The sequence below is a fragment of the Rattus norvegicus genome, chromosome X, assembly GCF_021556685.1.
Source record: "Rattus norvegicus strain SHRSP/BbbUtx chromosome X, alternate assembly SHRSP_T2T, whole genome shotgun sequence".
NCBI lineage: Eukaryota > Metazoa > Chordata > Mammalia > Rodentia > Muridae > Rattus > Rattus norvegicus.
The window spans coordinates 51,361,815-51,381,989 of NC_141554.1; the positions used below are offsets into that span (position 1 = coordinate 51,361,815).

General features: G+C 35.6%; 1 protein-coding gene across 1 annotated transcript in view; it reads right to left on the reverse strand.

Annotated features, from left to right (window-relative positions):
- The window catches only part of Cfap47 (cilia and flagella associated protein 47), a 344,640-nt gene that overhangs the window by 269,475 nt on the left and 54,990 nt on the right, over window positions 1–20,175 (reverse strand). The window contains exons 14-18 of the mRNA XM_087600976.1: window positions 17,522–17,738; window positions 16,984–17,225; window positions 9,239–9,369; window positions 6,542–6,664; window positions 5,821–5,952 (exon numbers count right to left, since the gene is read on the reverse strand). Coding sequence (XP_087457102.1) covers window positions 5,821–5,952; window positions 6,542–6,664; window positions 9,239–9,369; window positions 16,984–17,225; window positions 17,522–17,738 — 845 coding nt within the window. The remainder of the gene's footprint in view (window positions 1–5,820; window positions 5,953–6,541; window positions 6,665–9,238; window positions 9,370–16,983; window positions 17,226–17,521; window positions 17,739–20,175) is intronic.

Consider the following 20,175-nt stretch of genomic DNA (forward strand, 5'->3'; position numbering starts at 1 on the left):
TAAACAGAGACATAAACAGACTAAGAGAAGTCATGAAACAAAGGAACTTAACAGATATTTATACAACATTCTATCCTAAAACAAAAGGATATACCTTCTTCTCACCACCTCATGGTACTTTCTCCAAAACTGACCATATAATTGCTCATAAAACAGGTCTCAATGAATACACAAAGATAGAAATGATCCCTTGTGTCCTATCAGACCAACATGGGCTAAAGCTGGCCTTCACTAACAATAAGGGAAGAACGCCCACACATACATGGAAGTGGAACAATGCTCTAATCAATGATAACCTGGTCAAATAAAAATAAAGAAAGAAATTAAAGACTTCTTAAAATTTAATGAAAATGAAGATACAACATACCCAAACTTATGGGACACAATGAAAGCTGTGCTAAGAGGAAAACTCATAGCCCTGAGTGCCTGCACAAAGAAACAGGAGAGAGCATATATCAGCAGCTTGATAGCACACCTAAAAGCTCTAGAACAAAAAATGCAAATACACGCAGGTGGAGTAGAAGGTAGGAAATGATCAAAATCAGGGCTGAAATCAACCAAGTAGAAACAAAAAGGACCATAGAAGCAAAAATCAATCAATAGAAGCAAAAATTGGTTCTTTGAGAAAATCAACAAGATAGATAAACCCTTAGCCAGACTAACGAGAGGACATAGAGAGTGTGTACAAATTAACAAAATCAGTAATGAAAAGAGGGACATAACTACAGAATCAGAGGAAATTCAAAAAATCATCAGATCCTGCTTCAAAAGCCTATATTCAACAAAACATGAAAATCTGGAGGAAATGTACAATTTCCTAGACAGATATCAGGTACAGAAGGTAAATCAGGAACAGATAAACTATTCAAACAACCCCATAACTCCTAACGAAATAGAACCACATATTAAAGGTCTTCCAACTAAATAGAGCCCAGGTCCACATGGTTTCAGTGCAGAATTCTATCAGAGCTTCATAGAAGGCCTCATACCAATACTATCCAAACTATTCCACAAAATTGAAACAGGAGAACTACTGAATTCCTTCTATGAAGCCACAATTACCCTTATACCTAAACCACACAAAGACCCAACAAAGAAAGAGAACTTCAGACCAATTTCCCTTATGAATATCAATGCAAAAATACTCAATAAAATTCTTGCAAACTGAATCCAAGAGCACATCAAAACAATCATCCATCATGATCAAGGAGGCTTCATTTCAGGTTTGCAGGGTTGGTTTAATGTAGGGAAAACCATCAATCCACTGTATAAACAAACTGAAGGATAAAAACCACATGAACATTTCACTGGATGCTGAGAAAGCATTTGACAAAATTCAACATTCCTTCACGATAAAAGTCCTGGGAAGAATAGGAATTCAAGGCCCATACCTAAACATAGTGAAGGCCATATACAGCAAACCAGTAGCTAACATTAAACTAAATGGACAGAAAATTGAAGCAATTCCACTAATATCAGGGACTAGACAAGGCTGCCCACTCTCTCCCTACTTATTCAATATACATCTTGAAGTTCTAGCCAGAGCAATCAGACAACAAAAGTAGATCAAAGGGATACATATTGTAAAAGAAGACGTCAAAATATCACTATTTGCAGATGATATGATAGTACATTTAAGTGATCCCAAAAGTTCCACAAGAGTACTACTAAACCTGATAAACACCTTCAGCAAAGTGGCTGGGTACAAAATTAACTCAAATAAATCAGTAGCCTTCCTCTACACAAAAGAGAAACAAGCCGAGAAAGAAATTAGGGAAACGACACCATTCATAATAGTCCCAAATAATGTAAAATACCTCGCTGTGACTTTAACCAAGCAAGTAAAAGATCTGTACAATAAGAACTTCAAGACTCTGAAGAAAGAAATTGAAGAAGACCTCAGAAAATGGAAAGATCTCCCATGCTCATGGATTGGCAGGATTAATATAGTAAAAATGTCCATTTTACCAAAAGCGATCTACAGATTCAATGCAATCCCCATCAAAACACCAATCCAGTTCTTCAGAGAGTTAGACAGAACAATTTGCAAATGCATCTGGAATAACAAAAAACCCAGGATAGCTAAAACTATCCTCAACAATAAAAGGACTTCAGGGGGAATCACTATCCCTGAACTCAAGCAGTATTACAGACCAATAGTGATAAAAACTGCATGGTATTGGTACAGAGATAGACAGATAGACCAGTGGAATAGAATTGAAGACCCAGAAATGAACTCACACACCTATGGGCACTTGATTTTTGACAAAAGAGCCAAAACCATCCAATGGAAAAAAAGATAGCATTTTCGGCAAATGGTGCTGGTTCAACTGGAGGTCAACTTGTAGAGGATTGCAGATCGATCCATGCTTATCACCCTGTACAAAGCTTAAGTCCAAGTGGATCAAGGACCTCCACATCAAACCAGATACACTCAAACTAATAGAAGAAAAACTAGGGAAGCATCTGGAACACATGGGCACTGGAGAAAAGTTCCTGAACGAAACACCAAAGGCTTATGCTCTAAGATTGAGAATTGACAAATGGGATCTCATAAAACTGCAAAGCTTCTGTAAGGTAAAGGACACTGTTGTTAGAACAAAGCAACAACCAACAGATTGGGAAAAGATCTTTACCAATCCTACAATGGATACCTTATCTCCAAAATATACAAAGAACTCAAGAAGTTTGACCACAGGGAGACAAATAACCCTATTAAAAAATGGAGTTCAGAGCTAAACAAAGAATTCACAGCTGAGGAATGCCGAATGGCTGAGAAACACCTAAAGAAATGTTCAACATCTTTAGTCATAAGGGAAATGCAAATCAAAACAACCCTGAGATTTCACCTCACAACAGTCAGAATGGCAAAGATCAAAAACTCAGGTGACAGCAAATGCTGGCGAGGATGTGGAGAAAGAGGAACACTCCTCCATTGTTGGTGGGATTGCAGACTGGTACAACCATTCTGGAAATCAGTATGGAGATTCCTCAAAAAATTGTGGACGTTGAACTACCTGAGGACCCAGCTTCATAGCAGCCTTATTTATAATAGCCAGAAGCTGGAAAGAACCTAGATCCCCTTAACGAGAGGAATGGATATAGAAAATGTGGTACATCTACACAATGGAATATTACTCAGCTATCAAAAAAATGACTTTATGAAATTCATAGGCAAATGGATGGAACTGGAAAATATCATCCTGAGTGAGGTAACCCAATCACAGAAAAACACACATGGTATGCACTCATTGATAAATGTGTATTAGCCCAAATGCTTGAATTAACCTAGATGCACAGAACACATTAAACTCAAGAAGGATGACCAAAATGCAAATGCTTCACTCCTTTAAAAGTGGAACAAGAATACCCTTGGGAGGGAATAGGTAGGCAAAGTTTAGAACAGAGGCAGAAGGAACACCCATTCAGAGCCTGCCCCACATGTGGCCCATACATATACAGCCACCAAACTTGATAAGATGGATGAAGCAAAGAAGTGCAGACTGACAGGAACCGGATGTAGATCTCTCCTGAGAGGCACAGCCAGAACACAGCAAATACATAGGCAAATGCCAGCAGCAAACCACTGAACTGAGAATGGGGCCCTCGTTGAAGGAATCTTAGAAAGAACTGAAAGAGCTTGAAGGGGCTCGAGACCCCATATGAACAACAATGCCAACCAACCAGAGCTCCAGAACTAAGCCACTACCCAAAGACTACATATGGACTGACCCTGGGCTCCAACCTCATATGTAGCAATGAATAGCCTAGTAAGAGCACCAGTTGAAGGGAAAGCCCTTGGTCCTGCCAAGACTGAACCCCCATTGAACGGGATTGTTGGGGGAGGGTGGTAATGCAGGGAGGATGGGGAGGGGACACCAATCTAGAAGGGGAGGGGAGAGGGGGATGTTGGCCCAGAACCAAGGAAGAGGAATAACAACCGAAATGTAAATAAGAAATACTCAAGTTAATAAATATGGAGAATAAAATTTTAAAAAAAGAAGAGAAACAAGCAGAGAAAGAAATTAGGGAAACGACACCCTTCATAATAGTCCCAAATAATATAAAATACTTTGGAATGACTTTAACCATGCAAGTGAAAGATCTGTATGATAAGAACTTCAAGCCTCTGAAGAAAGAAATTAAAGCTCTCAGAAGACAGAAAGATCTCCCATGCTCATGGATTTGCAGGATTAATATAGTAAATATGGCCATTTTACCAAAAGCAATCTACAGATTCAATGCAATCCCCATCAAAATTCCAACCCAATTCTTCATAGAGTTAGACAGAACAATTTGAAAATTCATCTGGAATAACAAAAATCCCAGGATAGCTAAAACTATCCTCAACAATTATTTTGTTTTTAAATACCTGATATTCTATGGCTTAATTCTCTCAAGAACCCTACTTTCAAAATGAAGATAACTAAAGCTTAGAAAGACCAATGTTTTGTCTTTTCAGGTCCATACATTTAAATTTCAACATAGTTAACCCTAAACCATAGCCTGCCTGAATTCTAAACGTTTACCTAAAAAATTAATACAGTAAACAAGAGTCAACAACAATAACAAATATCCTAGGTCCAAACTTATTAAAACTCCATTTGAATAGCTGTTGAAAGGAATTTAAGAGACTCCCAGAACAACATAGGCTACTGACTTTGTCTTTGATTGACTCCTAAAACTGGAAGGTAAGACTCTATGATAAATATACCAGACATTTTGGTTATAGGAATGGAGCAATGCAGCTTGAACTGACTAGGATTCCTCCTCCCGAGCACTAGCTTTCGTAATATTAGAAGGTGTTACACAAGCAGTAGACCTACCTACCTGTAATGACTACAAACCACACTGACCTGCAAACCACGCTACCTCCAGTAGTGCAACAGTTTACTATTATATTGGGTTGACTGACTTAAGATCCACTTAATGGAAGGAATTAATGTCTGCTACTGGGAACCAAGGGAACTGCCCACAAAGAGAAGTTATAGACTCCTGAGGACAACCTACTATAGCCACCATCCTAAAGCAGTACAATTTCTAACTGCACTCTAAATATTTATGATTAAAACCAAAGGTAAATATAGTTTTCATTTCTCTTTAAATAAGCTATTTTATAGCATATGTAGGCTATGACATTTTAACTGGTGAAAATATAGAGAAAAATGGCCATGGGTGCCTAACTCTAATTAAAACATCTACAACACCAACTTGACACCTACAGGTCAGGGAATAACATGGAAGATAAGAAAGATTACAAGAGACAGAGGATGAAACTGTCTACTACTTCCCATAATTACTATTTTCCTACTTTCCTAACTAATGCCATGGGTAAAGTAATCTATTTCTATGAGAACAGTGAAGATTGCCAAAACTCAGAGGAGCCAAAATCATAAAATTTTATGTAAAACTGCCTCATGCTGATTGGAAATTATTCATTTTAACTTAGTAGAAACCAGATATCAAGTTTCTTAAAAACAATTTTCAGAAACTGCTCTCCAAGTGCTGCTACCTAATTTTATATTACATGATTTGGGCATGATTGCTATTCTGAGATCTCTAAAGCCTGCATGTTTAGAGTTAATTCAATTTCTACATAAATAACAGCTTATTTTTTACTGAAATAACTTCAAAATTCCATTAATTGTTGAGGAAATAAATACATTTTATTAAAAATATATGCAATTATTTTGTGATAATATACTTATAGTTATAAAGATTTATACAACATTAATATATACACATGGACACATATAAATACATATACAAATATACATATACATAGAGAAAAAGAATTACCAAATATATGAACAGACATACCTTTGCTCTTGTATCAAACTTTTCTGCTACAGTGGGTGTACAGGAGATGTTAAGAACAGTTATTCCCCCAAATGGAATTATTCCTTCTGATGGAACAATATTAATGGTAGACAAAAGGCTTTGATCACAAACCTGTAATCAAAAATTGGTTAGAAGTGACAGTGCCTTACAAAAATGATAATATTAAAGGTTTTACAGGGAAGCATTTATACTACTTCATACATACAGGCTCACTAGGCATAAGATATGAGGTGATTTTTATAATAGAACTTGACTATGTTAAATAGACAAAATTATACAAATTACAACAACTGATTTCTTCAATCTAGTCCATATTGCTACTGTAACAATCCAGATTATAAACAGAAAATTGAAGATAAAAGAAAGCGTGTAATGAACTATTCAGTGTATCATTATTTGATACTCATGTTTAAAACACTTTTTAGTTTTTTCTCTTAATAAAACCAAATGACACGACTGGAAAATAGGGGGGAGCAAAATTTACAATTTGGGAAAGTAGAAGAACAAATTTGATAAAATGTATTCAGGAAATCTACTTATAATAACTTGAACACTGCCATCTATAAATAATAATTATAAATAATATATAAATCTATACATAGTAAAATATTAACACCTACAGTATATTTGGAACCAACAAATTGATTCAAATCATAATATGACCTGATCCACATAAGAAATAACAAAAATTCTGCATTACCTTGAAATAAGCATGGTTTTGCCCTATGTTATGAAGAATGGCTTTCCTCCAAGTAGTTAAACCTTGAGAACAATTACTGAACAGTATTCTCGGCTCTAAAAATGTGACTCTAGTGTGACCAACCTAATAATGAAAGGAAGGAACACACTATCAAAAATAATAGTAAGTCAAATAATTTCATTGATTTCCTTAGAAAAATCTAAGTAACATTTACCTTTTCTACCATATAAATACATACATTTAAACCTATAAATATAAAACTGTTATTAATTGATCTAGTGTGGCTTGTTCATAGTTTCAAAAGGTCTTAAGATAGACAAAAAAAGAAATCCAATTTTCTCATTTAGAAAGGGAAGCAAATAATGAAAGCAGTGACAAAAACATACCCCTGTTATATAAATGAAAATTTAGCTTAATGCAGAATTTTAAAATACAACATATTATTACATTTTTCTGAATCTTTAAGACAAAAAATTAAAATATAATATATAAAAAGTTACTCCCTCAAAGTAATAGTGAAGCATAATTTACTGGCAGAATGCTTCCTTAGCATATGCAAAGTCCTGAGTGTTCTCCCCAGTCACGACACACACACACACACACACACACACACACACACACACACACACACACACACACTCCAAATCTCCAGATGGTTGATAATATCCATATAGCAAAAGTGATTCCTAGATTAAGAAACATATTTAACACACTGACTAATTATTGAAAGGCCCTAAGAGCTACTCTTTTCTCTGCTACATATTTTGGTATTTAAAAGAATTCAAATGTCAAGTAATAAGGAGAACAAGTTGTTAAAAATTAAATATCCCAGACATGCTTTTACTTGAAGCCATATTCAATGAGCTTAATATGTAGTTGTCTTGGCCTAAATGAGAATGGGGGCACACTTCACTTTGATAAAATTATACAGGCCCAGGGATTTGTGACTTCTGTCCAAGAAAAGTTCTTCATAGAACGAATAAATAATGGAATACTATTTTCATATATGGCAAAAATATATATCTACAGCATTAAAGTATATTAATCAAGCATTATATGTAACTGTAACATATTATATCTAAGTTCTATTCAGTTAGGTGCATTTTACACTAGAATTAATGATGTCTTTATAAAACATCGTTATTATATTAGGCTTTAACACATTCTTACAATTATTTGAAAAGCATTTCTGTAACTGGAATAAAAAGCTTTGAAACAAAGCTAAAACATAACAAGAGAAAGGTAAATCAGCTTTATAAACATGTGATAAACCATAATTAACATTTTATTTAAACACATTGTTTTTTCCATTCTTTCTGCAGAGTTAATTTTAAACTTACAGAGCTTTACCTGAAATGATCTATTTTACAGTTTAGCTTTCTCAGTTAGGTCCTTGTCTAATTCACTAATTATCTCACAAGATTTTTTTTTAATTTCATAGTTTATTTCATTCTTACTAAATAATGGGGTAGGGAACAGAAAAACAAATTTTACTAGAGAAGTAATATTACAGGCTGTGAAGGCAGTTTGGATCTGGAAATAAATTACAACTAAGTTATTTCTGGCATTTGTGAACTTGTAGTAATTACTTAAGCATGCTAGTCTTCCAATTCTTCATCTGTAATTACTATAATTACATATACTATATATAAATATATACATTAAATGCCTTAGGATTTTAGTACAGCATTGACACATAGTAATTACTCAATAAATAATATCTATTATTATTCTTAAATCTGTACTATTAAATTACTCATTTGTGTATGTTAAAAATACATATAGGTTGAGTATGTGAGCAAAAGTACATTATTAAACTTATTAGACCCAATCACATGAGATAAATACTATGCATATACTGAGAGTTAAAATAATGATAATGAAGCATGTTACCTAAACACTTGAAATATATTTCCATATCATCCATGCAAGTTTGAGAAAGAATAATTCATGATTTATAAACAAAGCTAGTAGGAGTTAGCTTCTTTCAAGCTTGTAACTGAAGAAAGACTCTAATGTGTTCTGATAGTGACTTTCAATTCCTAAAATTCGAAAGTCACTTATATATAAACTACAAGTACCTTCATAAATGAAACACAAAAGATCATTATGTCTAGAAAATATAGGTGGAATTCAGTGAAAGTACACTAGTTTGTATGGCATTGGCTAGGATACACAAGCAAAATACACTCTTGATGACCAAAACTCATATTTGTTAGAGCATCCTGGCTTAAGAACTACCATGGAAATAAAGAAACTTAGTTGTAGGTTACACCTTTCATTTTTATTGTAAGAATCATTTTATAGTAACATAAAGCCTGGTTTCCTCTTATATAAAGCATATTGTCTTTCCCATACTAAATTATTAACTAGAGTATTAGATTAACTGTGCAATATAGTAGGAATACAATTTTCTCTACTATATTTTATGTTGTTTGTTAATGGAACAAGTTACTCTCAGATGGCTCCCATGATAGTATTACATATTTTTCGAGCCTCTGTCAATCTAGTGTTGTTTATATAATGTTCTTGGATATAGGAGTTAGTGTTTTATTCTTAGTGGGCAAGAGGCTTTATGAAGTAACTAAAAATTATTACATGAATTCAATTTTTACATGTATAAAGAGGCCAAGACAACTGTATATCTAGACAATCCAGATACACTAGATGAAAATCATAATGAAGAGAAATAATTACATGTGCAATACACTTCAGTGTCAAAGTATTTCCTCCAGAGACTTGTAGCAAAAATTCTCCCCTGTCTGGAGAACTAAAACCTGGCAGCCAGTTAACTTCACATTCCAATGAGCAATAGGGATCAACAATGCCTACAGAGAACAAAATAAAATAAGACACTTAGCATAGTTTCATATTGATTTTTTGATACATCCAGGATAAGAACTGGTGTAAAAATAGAATGGCATTATTAAAAATTAAAACTAAACTTAAATAAAGAGAAATTATAAGTGAGACATTATTAAATAAGCATTGTCTAAAATGATTTCATAAAACTAAAATATAAATTCTTTTCCTAGTAGATAAAAGAAATGTATACCAAAATATAACAGTCTGAAAAAGAACAGATATTTTATGATAGCAATAAACATTAGAACTTAAATGCAGACAATAGAAAAGTATTTGTGAATCCTGACAAAATTACCTCCTCTACCTTCCCAATATTCTGCTTTCAGACAGAAAAATTAATATTATGATTTAATCTAGAGATTAACTTATGATGGAGCTAAAAGGAATAAACATATCTCTGTATCTCATATGTACTGAGAGACCATGGGATATCAGAAAAATTAGGTGTAAGATGTCTTTAAATTCACAACTGTAAAAGGAAACAATGCATAAAGGAAAAGAGATGAGGGAACTCTGAAGTAACCCAAGAAAATAGAGGATTATTGCATACATTTGAGCTTTGACATGAAGGATGAATGAGCAGGAATATTGCAAGATGGCAAAATATGGGAGTGATATAAAAGTGACCAAAGAAAATGATTAATTTAATTTCATAAAAATACCAGCAAATGATACCTGATGTGAAGTTTATATTCCTCGAGAAGAAAGCTTCTGAAATTTGGCAACACAAGACACTAAATAGAAGACATGAGTGCCCTTTACAAACAAATTTTGCTTAGGGTTAGTTTGACTTGCATGTAGTGCAAGGTTTTCTATCTTTAAAAATTGAAGCAATAAATGCTGATCTCTGATTTTGCAATGGCCATACAGGGAGACCAACACTCAATAACAGGATGAACATAGTCTAAGATGATCAGAAAGTACCAAGTGACATACTTTCAATATTCTTGCATGTCAACACTGTACAACGAACAGCAATTGATGAATGAAAGAGAGCAGGCTATAGAAGTTTGTTTTCTACAGGTCTGTCAAGATCATACTAGCTGAAAGCAACAAAAAATCCTGATATAGAGGATTAAAGAGACAGAAGTTTGTTCTGGAAGAAGTCAGCCCATAGTAATTAATCAAGAAATGGATGGGAATGACTATGATAAAAAGTAAAAAAGAAGATTCAGTGATACAAAACAGTGACAGGTGACAAATAAAAGCAGTGCATATTGGTGACTCTGTATGAAGAGAATTTCTCCCTCTAATCAGCACAATTAAGTTTCTAAGAATATTGTACATATTAGGTAATAAAGAAAGAAAGAAGTCTTATGCATGGCTTAAATAAGTTTGGATTTGGTAGAACAGGTACTGCATATAATCAAGTGTTAAGAAGCCTTATGAAGACCAAGTTGTACATAAGCTCTATATGTCTCTGGGTGGGGATTTGGGGTGGGAATATAGAGGAGGATAGAGTTCAGGAAATGCTCTCTGTTTGGTGGCTCAGTCTCTGGGAACCCCCAAGGGTCCAGGTTAGTTTGCTCTTTTACCTTCCTTTGGAGTCCCTATCTCCTCTGGGTTCCTCAATCTTGCCAACTCTTAATCAAGATTCCCTATGCTCCATCTAATGTTTGGCTATGTGTCTCAGTATCTGTTTTCATTTCCTGCTGTGTGGAGCTTCTCAGAGGAGAGTCATGCTAGACTCCTTTTCTGCAAGTATAACAGAATATCATTAATAGTGTCAGGAATTGATTCTTGATCATGGTATAGGTCTGAGTTTGGACCAGACATTGACTGGCCATTCCCTCTCTCTCTCTGCTCAATCATTGTCCCTGCATATCTTGAAAATAGGACATATTTGCTTCAGAGATTTTGTGGATGGGTTTCTGTCTTTATCCCTCCACTGGGAGTTCTGCCTGGAGACAGGGGGCGGCCACTTCAGGTTCCATACCACTCACTGCTAGGGGTCTCATCCAAAATTACCCCGGCCCAGTTCCAGGACTTCAGCTCATCCCAGAGATGTGCCCCCCTCCCCAGCCACTTTCCATTATTTCTCCATTGCTCTTCCTCCACCTGATCCCCTGCCCAACTGAGCTATCAATCTCCTCTCCCCAATGAGTTCCCTTCCCCCATCTAACTCCAAATTCTATTTTATTTCCACTTCTGAAAAAATTTCAAGCTTCTGCCCTTGGGCTCTCTTCATTATTTGGCTTCTTTGGATTTGTGAATTGTAATGTAGATATCCTGGTTAATATCCACTTAGAAGTGAGTACATACTATAAATTCCTTTTGTGTCTGGGTTACCTCTCTTTATGTTTAATACCAGAGTAGTATTCCATTGTGTAAATGAACCACATTTTCTTTAATCATTCTTCTCTTCATGGACATTTACTTTGTCCCTTAATTTCTTGCCTGCCTATGGATCCAGTTCCCCTGACTGGACTGCCTTTTGAGCCTCAGTGAATGAGAATGAACTTAGTCCTGCAGTGACTAGATATACTGGGGTGGGGTGATACACATGGGGGACTCCCCTTCTCAAGGGAGAAGGGAAGGATGACTGAGAGAAAATGGGGAATAATATTAGGCTGTAAGGAGAATAACTAAATTAATGAAAAAACATCCTTTACATGCCTAAAAATTAGGATGTAGTTATGTTAAATAACCCCAGGCTGCAAAGATGCAACAGCAACTGTATGAGAGTTTTAACCTTATTAAAGAGAAACATTTTGTACTTTTAAAATTTATGAATACTAATGAATTAAGTTTAATGTTAATGATTTCAATATTCTACTATGGATAGTTGTAAAACTATATTTAAATTATATTTTGAAAATGAAAATCATAAGAAAATTAATACTTTTATTATATGATTTGAGGTATAAAAATTTGCATTCTAAATAACAATAGCTCATAAACTATAACTAAAGAGACTGAGGAGAAAGTGTGGAAGGAATGAAAAGGAGGAAGAAGACAGGAAGCAAGGAATAGAAAATAGAAATAAACACCAAGTTATATGATATTTTAATATCATATATTCTCAGGATACTTTCAAATGAAAAATAGTATGAGTAAGAATGAGAGTACAAGAGTAAGAGTAGGTGGACATTAACCAAAAAGTACAGAATACCCAAGACACCCTAGGATGTTAAACAAGAAGGAAGGCAATAGTAATCATGCTTCAATCCCACTTAGAAGGGAGAACAAAGTAATCTTGGGAGACAGAGGAAGAAAAGACCTGGATGGAAGTGGGTAGAGAGGAGGAAAAGGGGGTCAGAATCAGGTATGGAGGGAGACAAAAGAAAGCACAAAGAAGCAGGAGAATGAATAGAAACATGCAGCTGCCAGGGGTCAGGGTGGGAGAACCTCTAGAAAGTCACAGAGATCTGGGATGGGAGAGTTTCCCAGGTTTCAATAGGAATGACATTAGCTGAAAGGCCCAACAGCAGGGAGATGGAACCTGAAGAGACTACCTTCCAGTAGCCTGACAGGATCCCCAGTGGAGAGATAGTGTTACCAACACACCTTCAAAACATTTTACCTAATATTGGTCCTATCTAAAAGAAATGCAAGGACAAAAATGGAACATAGACTAACAAGCTGATCAGTGACCAAACCAAATTGGGATCTGTCCTATGGGCAGCCACCAAACCCTGACACTATTACTAATGATAGGCTGTGCTTGCAGACAGTAGCCTAGCATGGCTGTCCTCTGAATGGCTCTACCAGCAGCTAACTGAGACAGATTCAGATACTTAGAGCCAACCATTGGAATGAGGTTGGGGGAAATCCTATAGAAGAGTTAGGGGAAGGATTGAAGGAGCTGAAGAGGAGGGCGACCCAATAGGAATTCAAACAATGTCAACTAACCAGGAACCCTGGGAGCCCCCAGAGTCTAAACCACCAAGCAAAGAGCATAGAAAGGCTGGTTCTAGGCTCCTGGCACATAAGTAGCAGATGGATCAGTGGAACAGAATTGAAGACCCAGAAATGAACCCACACACCTATGATCACTTGATCTTTGACAAGGGAGCCAAAACCATCCAATGGAAGAAAGATAGCATGTTCAACTAATGGTGCTGGTTCAACTGGAGCTTAGCATATAGAAGAATGCAAATTGAACCATTCTTACCACCCTGTATAAAGCTTAAGTCCAAGTAGATCAAGGACTTCCATATCAAACTAGATACAGTCAAACTAATAGGAAAAAAGGTGGGGAAGAGTATCGAACACTTGGGCACTGGGGAAAATTTCCTGAACAAAACACCAATGACTTATGCTCTAAGATCAAGAATTGACAAATAGGACCTCATAAAACTACAAAGCTTCAATAAGACAAAAGAAACTGTCATTAGACAAAACGGCAACCAACACAGATTGGGAAAAGATCTTTACCAATCCTACTTCTGATAGAGGGCTAATATCCAAAATATACAAAGAACTCAAGAGATTAGACTCCAGAGAGCCAAATCACCCTATTAAAAATGGAGTACAGAGCTAAACAAAACATTCTCAGCTGAGGAATATAGAATGGCCGAAAAGCACCTAAAGGAATATTCAAAATCCTTAGTCATCAGGCAATTGCAAATCAAAACAACCCTGAGATTCCACCTCATACCAGTCAGAGTGGCTAAGTTTAAAAACTCAGGTGACAGTAGATGCTGGCGAGGATGTGGAGTAAGAAAAACACTCCTCCATTGTTGGTGGGATTGCAGAATGATACAACCACTGTGGAAATCAGTCCACTACCTGAGGACCCAGCTAAACTGCTTTTAGGCATACAGCATACAACAAATACACATATTCTATTATGTTCATTACGGCCTTATTTATAATAGCCAGAAGCTGTAAAGAACCCAGATGCCCTTCAACGGGGGAATAGATTCAAAAAATGTAGTGCATCTACACAATAGAGTACTAATCAGCTACCAAAAACAATGATTTCATGGAATTCATAAGCAAGTGGAATGAACTAGAAAATATCATCCTGAGTGAGGTAACCCAATCACAGAAAAATACACTTGGTATGCACTCATTGATAAGTGGATATTAGCTCAAAAGCTCAAATTACCCTAGATGCAATCCACAGACCACAGGAAACTGAAGAAGAAAGATGACCAAAATGTGGATGCTCCCACTCCTTTTTAAAGGGGAGAACAAAAATATTCATAGGAGGGGATATGGAGGCAAAGTTTAGAGCAGAGACTGAAGGAACGGCCATTCAGAGTGTGCCCCACATGTGGCCCATATATACACAGCCACCAAAACTAGGTAAGATTGATTAAGCTAAAAAGTGCATGCTGACAGGGACTGGATATGGATCTCTCCTGAGAGACACAACCAGAGCATGTCAAATACAGAGGTGAATGCTAGCACCAAACCACTGAACTGAGAATGGGATCACTTTGTGGGAATTAGAGGAAGGACTAAAAGAGTTGAAGGAGCATGCAACCCCATAAGAACAACTATTTCAACCAACCAGAGCTTCCAGGGACTAAACCACTACCAACAGACTATACATGGACTGACCCAGGGCTCCAACTACATATGTAGCAAAGGATAGCTTTGTTGGGGCACCAGTGGAAGGGGAATGTCCTTTTGTCCTGCCAAGGTTGGACCCCCAGTGCAGGGGAATGTTGGGGGGTGGGGGTAGTAAGGGAGATGGGTAGGGGGGAACACCCATATGGGGGGGTGGGAGGGGATGGGGACTTATGGACAGGAAACCGTGAAAGGGAATAACATTTGAAATGTAAGTAAAGAAATATATCTAATAAAAAATAAACTTTCAAAAAAAAGTAGCAGAAGGCTAGCTTGTCTGTTCTCTGTGTTAGAGTATGTGCCTAATCCTGTACAGACTTGATATGCCTGGGTTAGTGAGATGGCTCATAGGGAGTACTCTCTCAGAGCTAGAGGGGAAGTGGATGGAGAGGGATTCTGTAAGGGGGATCTGGGAGGGGGCCACATTTGTGATGAGAAATAAATAAAATAATTAATAAAATAAAATAAAGTTTTTTTTCACCATCATGTACCTATCCATTTATTTTTTACCACGCTTTGTGAATCATTATAGTTTTCTATACATTAAATATTAAATATATATATATAGGAATATATGTATATATGTTATTTTATTGTATAAGTGGGTGCCTAAGTATATGTATGTGTACCATATGTGTGAGATAGTCTTCAGAGATCAGAAGAGGGGATCAGATCCTCTTGAACCAGAATTATGGACAGTTGATCAATCGTAAGGGTACTAGGGACCAAACCTTGGTACTCTGTAAGAGCAGCAAGCACACTTAACTACTGAGCTCTCATACTGGCCTCAGGTACAGATGCTCATTTATAAGTGAGGAAAGTAGTATGCATAAATAAATTTGTTCATGATAAAAAAAAACTGATGAGATGAGAAGTTAAGATGAGCTTTAATCATTATTTTACTAGGCACTTTTGTCATACTGTGCTTTAGCTGGCTATAAAGTACCACAGTAAGTCAATAAGGTGCAAAGATTCTGATCTCTCCATCTCACTGTAAAAATATAACAAGTACATAAAATGAAAAGACAGTATTGATCAATTGGTAACTCGCAATTTTAGTTCTTTAAATTATATCTTATATCCGTAAAAGATCCTCACAGCACAATATAATGTTTGCAATTAGATTGTGTTACTAGTAAAGCATACTTTAGGAGTTACTGAGTTTGCAAAATAACAAATGCATTACATGAAATTATGAGATTACACAAGCAAGGTTAAATGGATAGTTAACTAACTCGGGCTCAGCAGAAACAGTAATTCAGATTTGTTTATACTAGTGTTCCTATTAAATGACAGTCTTAAGTTTTTAATTATATTATATATTTTTATAATTGTATACATCACTGGCTATAATGAAATTAATTTAAAATGTAAGATAATGTACATCACTAAATCATCTTATACTCAAATTATAAAAGTAATGAATTTTTTCAGGAGTATTTGCAATGGTTACTATTATACATTGTTTAGATTGAAGGACTTAGTTGTGTGATTAAAGACCAAGCAAGATAAAAGCTTTGACAATATTCAGATGTGATATGAGTAAATTAGTAAATTTAAAATACTGCACTAAAAATTGCTGCATAAATTAAGTCTTATAATGTGATAATTTGATACATGTTTATATTGTATGGATCTTTTAAAAAACAAATGCATATTTGTCTTCTATTTAATAATATTGAGTTTTTATCAATAATTTGGAAACCTTAAATGATTTAGAGGTATAAAAGTGAATCTTGCCATTGATCTGTACATAATACTATCACTTTTTCTCTGGGTATGTAGCCTTTCTTCTTGTCTTGTGAACATCTGTATTGTGAAGCTGCATATTTAACAAAGAGGTTATATCTCCATCTCTCTTATTGTTTCTGTTCGAACCTCAAAACAGAATATATTTAAGTCATACATAAACATATTTATCTTAATGCCCCTAATGACAGTATCTATTTATTTCTATGTTCTTACCATATGTAGATAGTATGTGCTCAATAAATAGTTAGTTCCTGAATATATAAATTAATAAATTCATTTCTAAATAAAACAAATCAAACTATTACCTTTGGCTGGACGAATAGTAAATGCAATTCCTCTCAGTGTAGCTACTGGTTTCCATCCAAATTCAGCAGGACAATTCAGATGATTATATAGCCTAACTGTACCACGAAAACATGTTTTCAACAAGAAGGACTGTGGTCTCAAAACAATCTCATTAGAAGACAGCTCAAGTTTTACAGGAAGGATGACAGCCATAACTAGGATGTGTCCACCAGTTATGTTATTAATTTTAAAGGTGAATGATCTGTAACAGAGTAAAAGCTCCCAAATTTAACTAATAGCATACTATCCACTTATGATTACAGACATCATATATGTGTGTGTGTGTGTGCTACATATTACCATACAATATTAATTCTGAAAATAATAATGGGGATAAATTAAGTTATATTGTCATTGAAACATAAGAGCATCAATGTGATACATATTATATGCTTTCTATACTTTGGGAGAAAATTTAATCTATGTTACAGTTATTGAAGTAAATTAATATATATTATGAATAATTCTATTAAAGAGAAACTGAAAAATAAACCTTACTTCCAAAACTTTCCATGGATGGAAGATTCAAATACCATCGAAATATATGTACTAGATGTAGGTGGGATCACGTATGAAAATTGGTTGGTTTTCTGAAGTTCTTCCAAATCAATATCTAACTGGATCAATATATACATGGGCAACATATTAACAATATGAAGTAGCTGAGTATTTGTAGATTTCACACAAACATTACCAAAATTAAGGACAGATGGTCCTGAAATAAAGTAAAATTAACACGAAACTATTTAGTATAATATCAAAAAACAATTTAGCATATCAAAGAGGAATACCTATACTTTTACTTAGCTGATGATAGTTTCACACTTAGAGATTATTACTTCATGTTCATTATGAATATATTTTGGTATGGAAATTTTTATGGTAAAATAAGCACAAGGAAATTCAAATCATCACTTTGACCTGACACATTTCACCAATATTTACTTCGATAAATACACTTATTTGATGCACCAACACACAGTTCATTAAAAAATAGTAATTACCAGCATTCAAGCTGCAGGAACACTGCAGTCCAGACTCCGCCCAGATCTGAAGGGACCCAGTCAAACAGCTTCCTGAACCCAAATCCCTTAGGAAGGAGAGCTAGACCTTCAGAGGGGCACACATGCCTGGGAAGCCAGAGGAGACTACTAGGTCCACATTTCTGACTCAGAGGAAAACGCCTAGCGCCATCTGGGTCACCTCTGCACAGGGTACCAAGGGAAGGTGAGGCAGGCCCTTCTAGTTGTTGCCCTCACAGAGAGCTGAAACCCAGCTCTGAGGAACAACTTCATGCCCGAGACCAGATGTAAGACCAACTTTTTTGCTCCAAGTGACCTTCCTGGTGGACTGAGTACACATGCCCACAGGAACACCTGAAGACCAGTAGACAGGAATGACTACACACCTGAAAACAGAACACTCTCTTCCCATAACTAGCTGAAAGAAAACAGGAAAACAGGTCTACAACACTCCCAAAACACAGGGCTATAGGACGGTCTAACCACTGACAGAAGTAGCAGAAGGTAACACCAGAGAGAACTTGATAGCAAGAGGCAAGCGCAGGAACCCAAGAAACAGAAACCAAGAATACATGGCATCACTGGAGACCAATTCTTCCACCAAAGAAAACACTGAATACCCAAACACACAACAAAAGCAAGATATAGATTTAAAATTACATTTGATCACGATGATGGAGGACTTTAAGAAAGACAAAGAACTCCCTTAGAAAAATGTGGGAAAACACAAATAAACAAGCAGAAGCTTATAGAGAAGAATCACAAAAATCCCTCAAAGAAGTACAGGAAAACACAATCAAACAGGTCAAGGAACTAAAAATGGAAATAGAAGCAATAAAGAAAGTACAAAGGGAGACAACCAAAGGAAGAGACAAGGAGCCATAGATACAAGCATCACCAACAGAATACAGGAGATAGAAGAGAGAATCGAGGGAGTAGAAAATTCCATAGAAATCATTGACACAACTGTCAAAGATAATGTAAAGTGGAAAAAACTACTGGCCTAAAACATACAGGAAATCCAGGACTCGATGAGAAGATCAAACTTAAGGAAAATAGGTATAGAAGAGAGTGAAGACTCCCAGCTCAAAGAACCAGTAAATATCTTCAACAAAATCATAGAAGAAAACTTCCCTAACCTAAAAAAAGAGATACCCATAGGCATACAAGAAGCCTACAGAACTCCAAATAGATTGGACCAGAAAAGAAACTCCTCCTGTCACATAATAGTCAAAGCACCAAATGCACAAAACAAAGGAAAAATATTAAAAGAAGTAAGGGAAAAAGGTCAAGTAACATATAAAGGCAGACCTATCAGAATTACACCAGACTTCTCACCCTCACCAGACAATATAAAAGCCAGAAGATCCTGGACAAATGTCATACAGACCCTAAGAGAACACAAATGCCAGCCCAGGTTACTGTATCCTGCAAAACTCTCAATTAACATAAATGGAGAAACCAAGATATTCCATGACAAAACCAAATTTACACAATATCTTTCTACAAATTCAGGCCTACAAAGGATAATAAATGGTAAAGTCAACACAAGGAGGCAAGCTATACCCTAGAAAATGCAAGAAACTAATCGTTTTGAAACAAAACAAGAAGACAAGCACACAAATATAATCTCACATCCAAACATGAATAAAACTGAAGCAACAATCACTATTCCTTAATCAACATCAATGGACTCAATTCCCCAATAAAAAACCACATATTAACAAACTGGATATGCAATGAGGAACCAACATTTTGTTGCATACAGGAAACATACCTCAAAGAAAAAGACAAACACTACCTCAGAGTAAAAGGTTGGAAAACAACTTTCCAAACAAATGGTCTGAAGAAGCAAGCTGGAGTAGCCGTTATAATATCGAATGAAATCAATGTTCAAAAAAAAGTTATCAAAAAAGGTAAGGAAGGACACTTGATATTCATCAAAGGAAAAATCCACCAAGATGAACTCTCAATCCTAAATATCTATGCTCCAAATACAAGGGCACATATATACTTAAAAGAAAATTTACCAAAGCTCAAGGCACACATTGCACTACATACAATAATAGTAGGAGATTTCAACATCCCAGCCTCATCAATGGACAGATCATGGAAACAAAAGTTAAACAG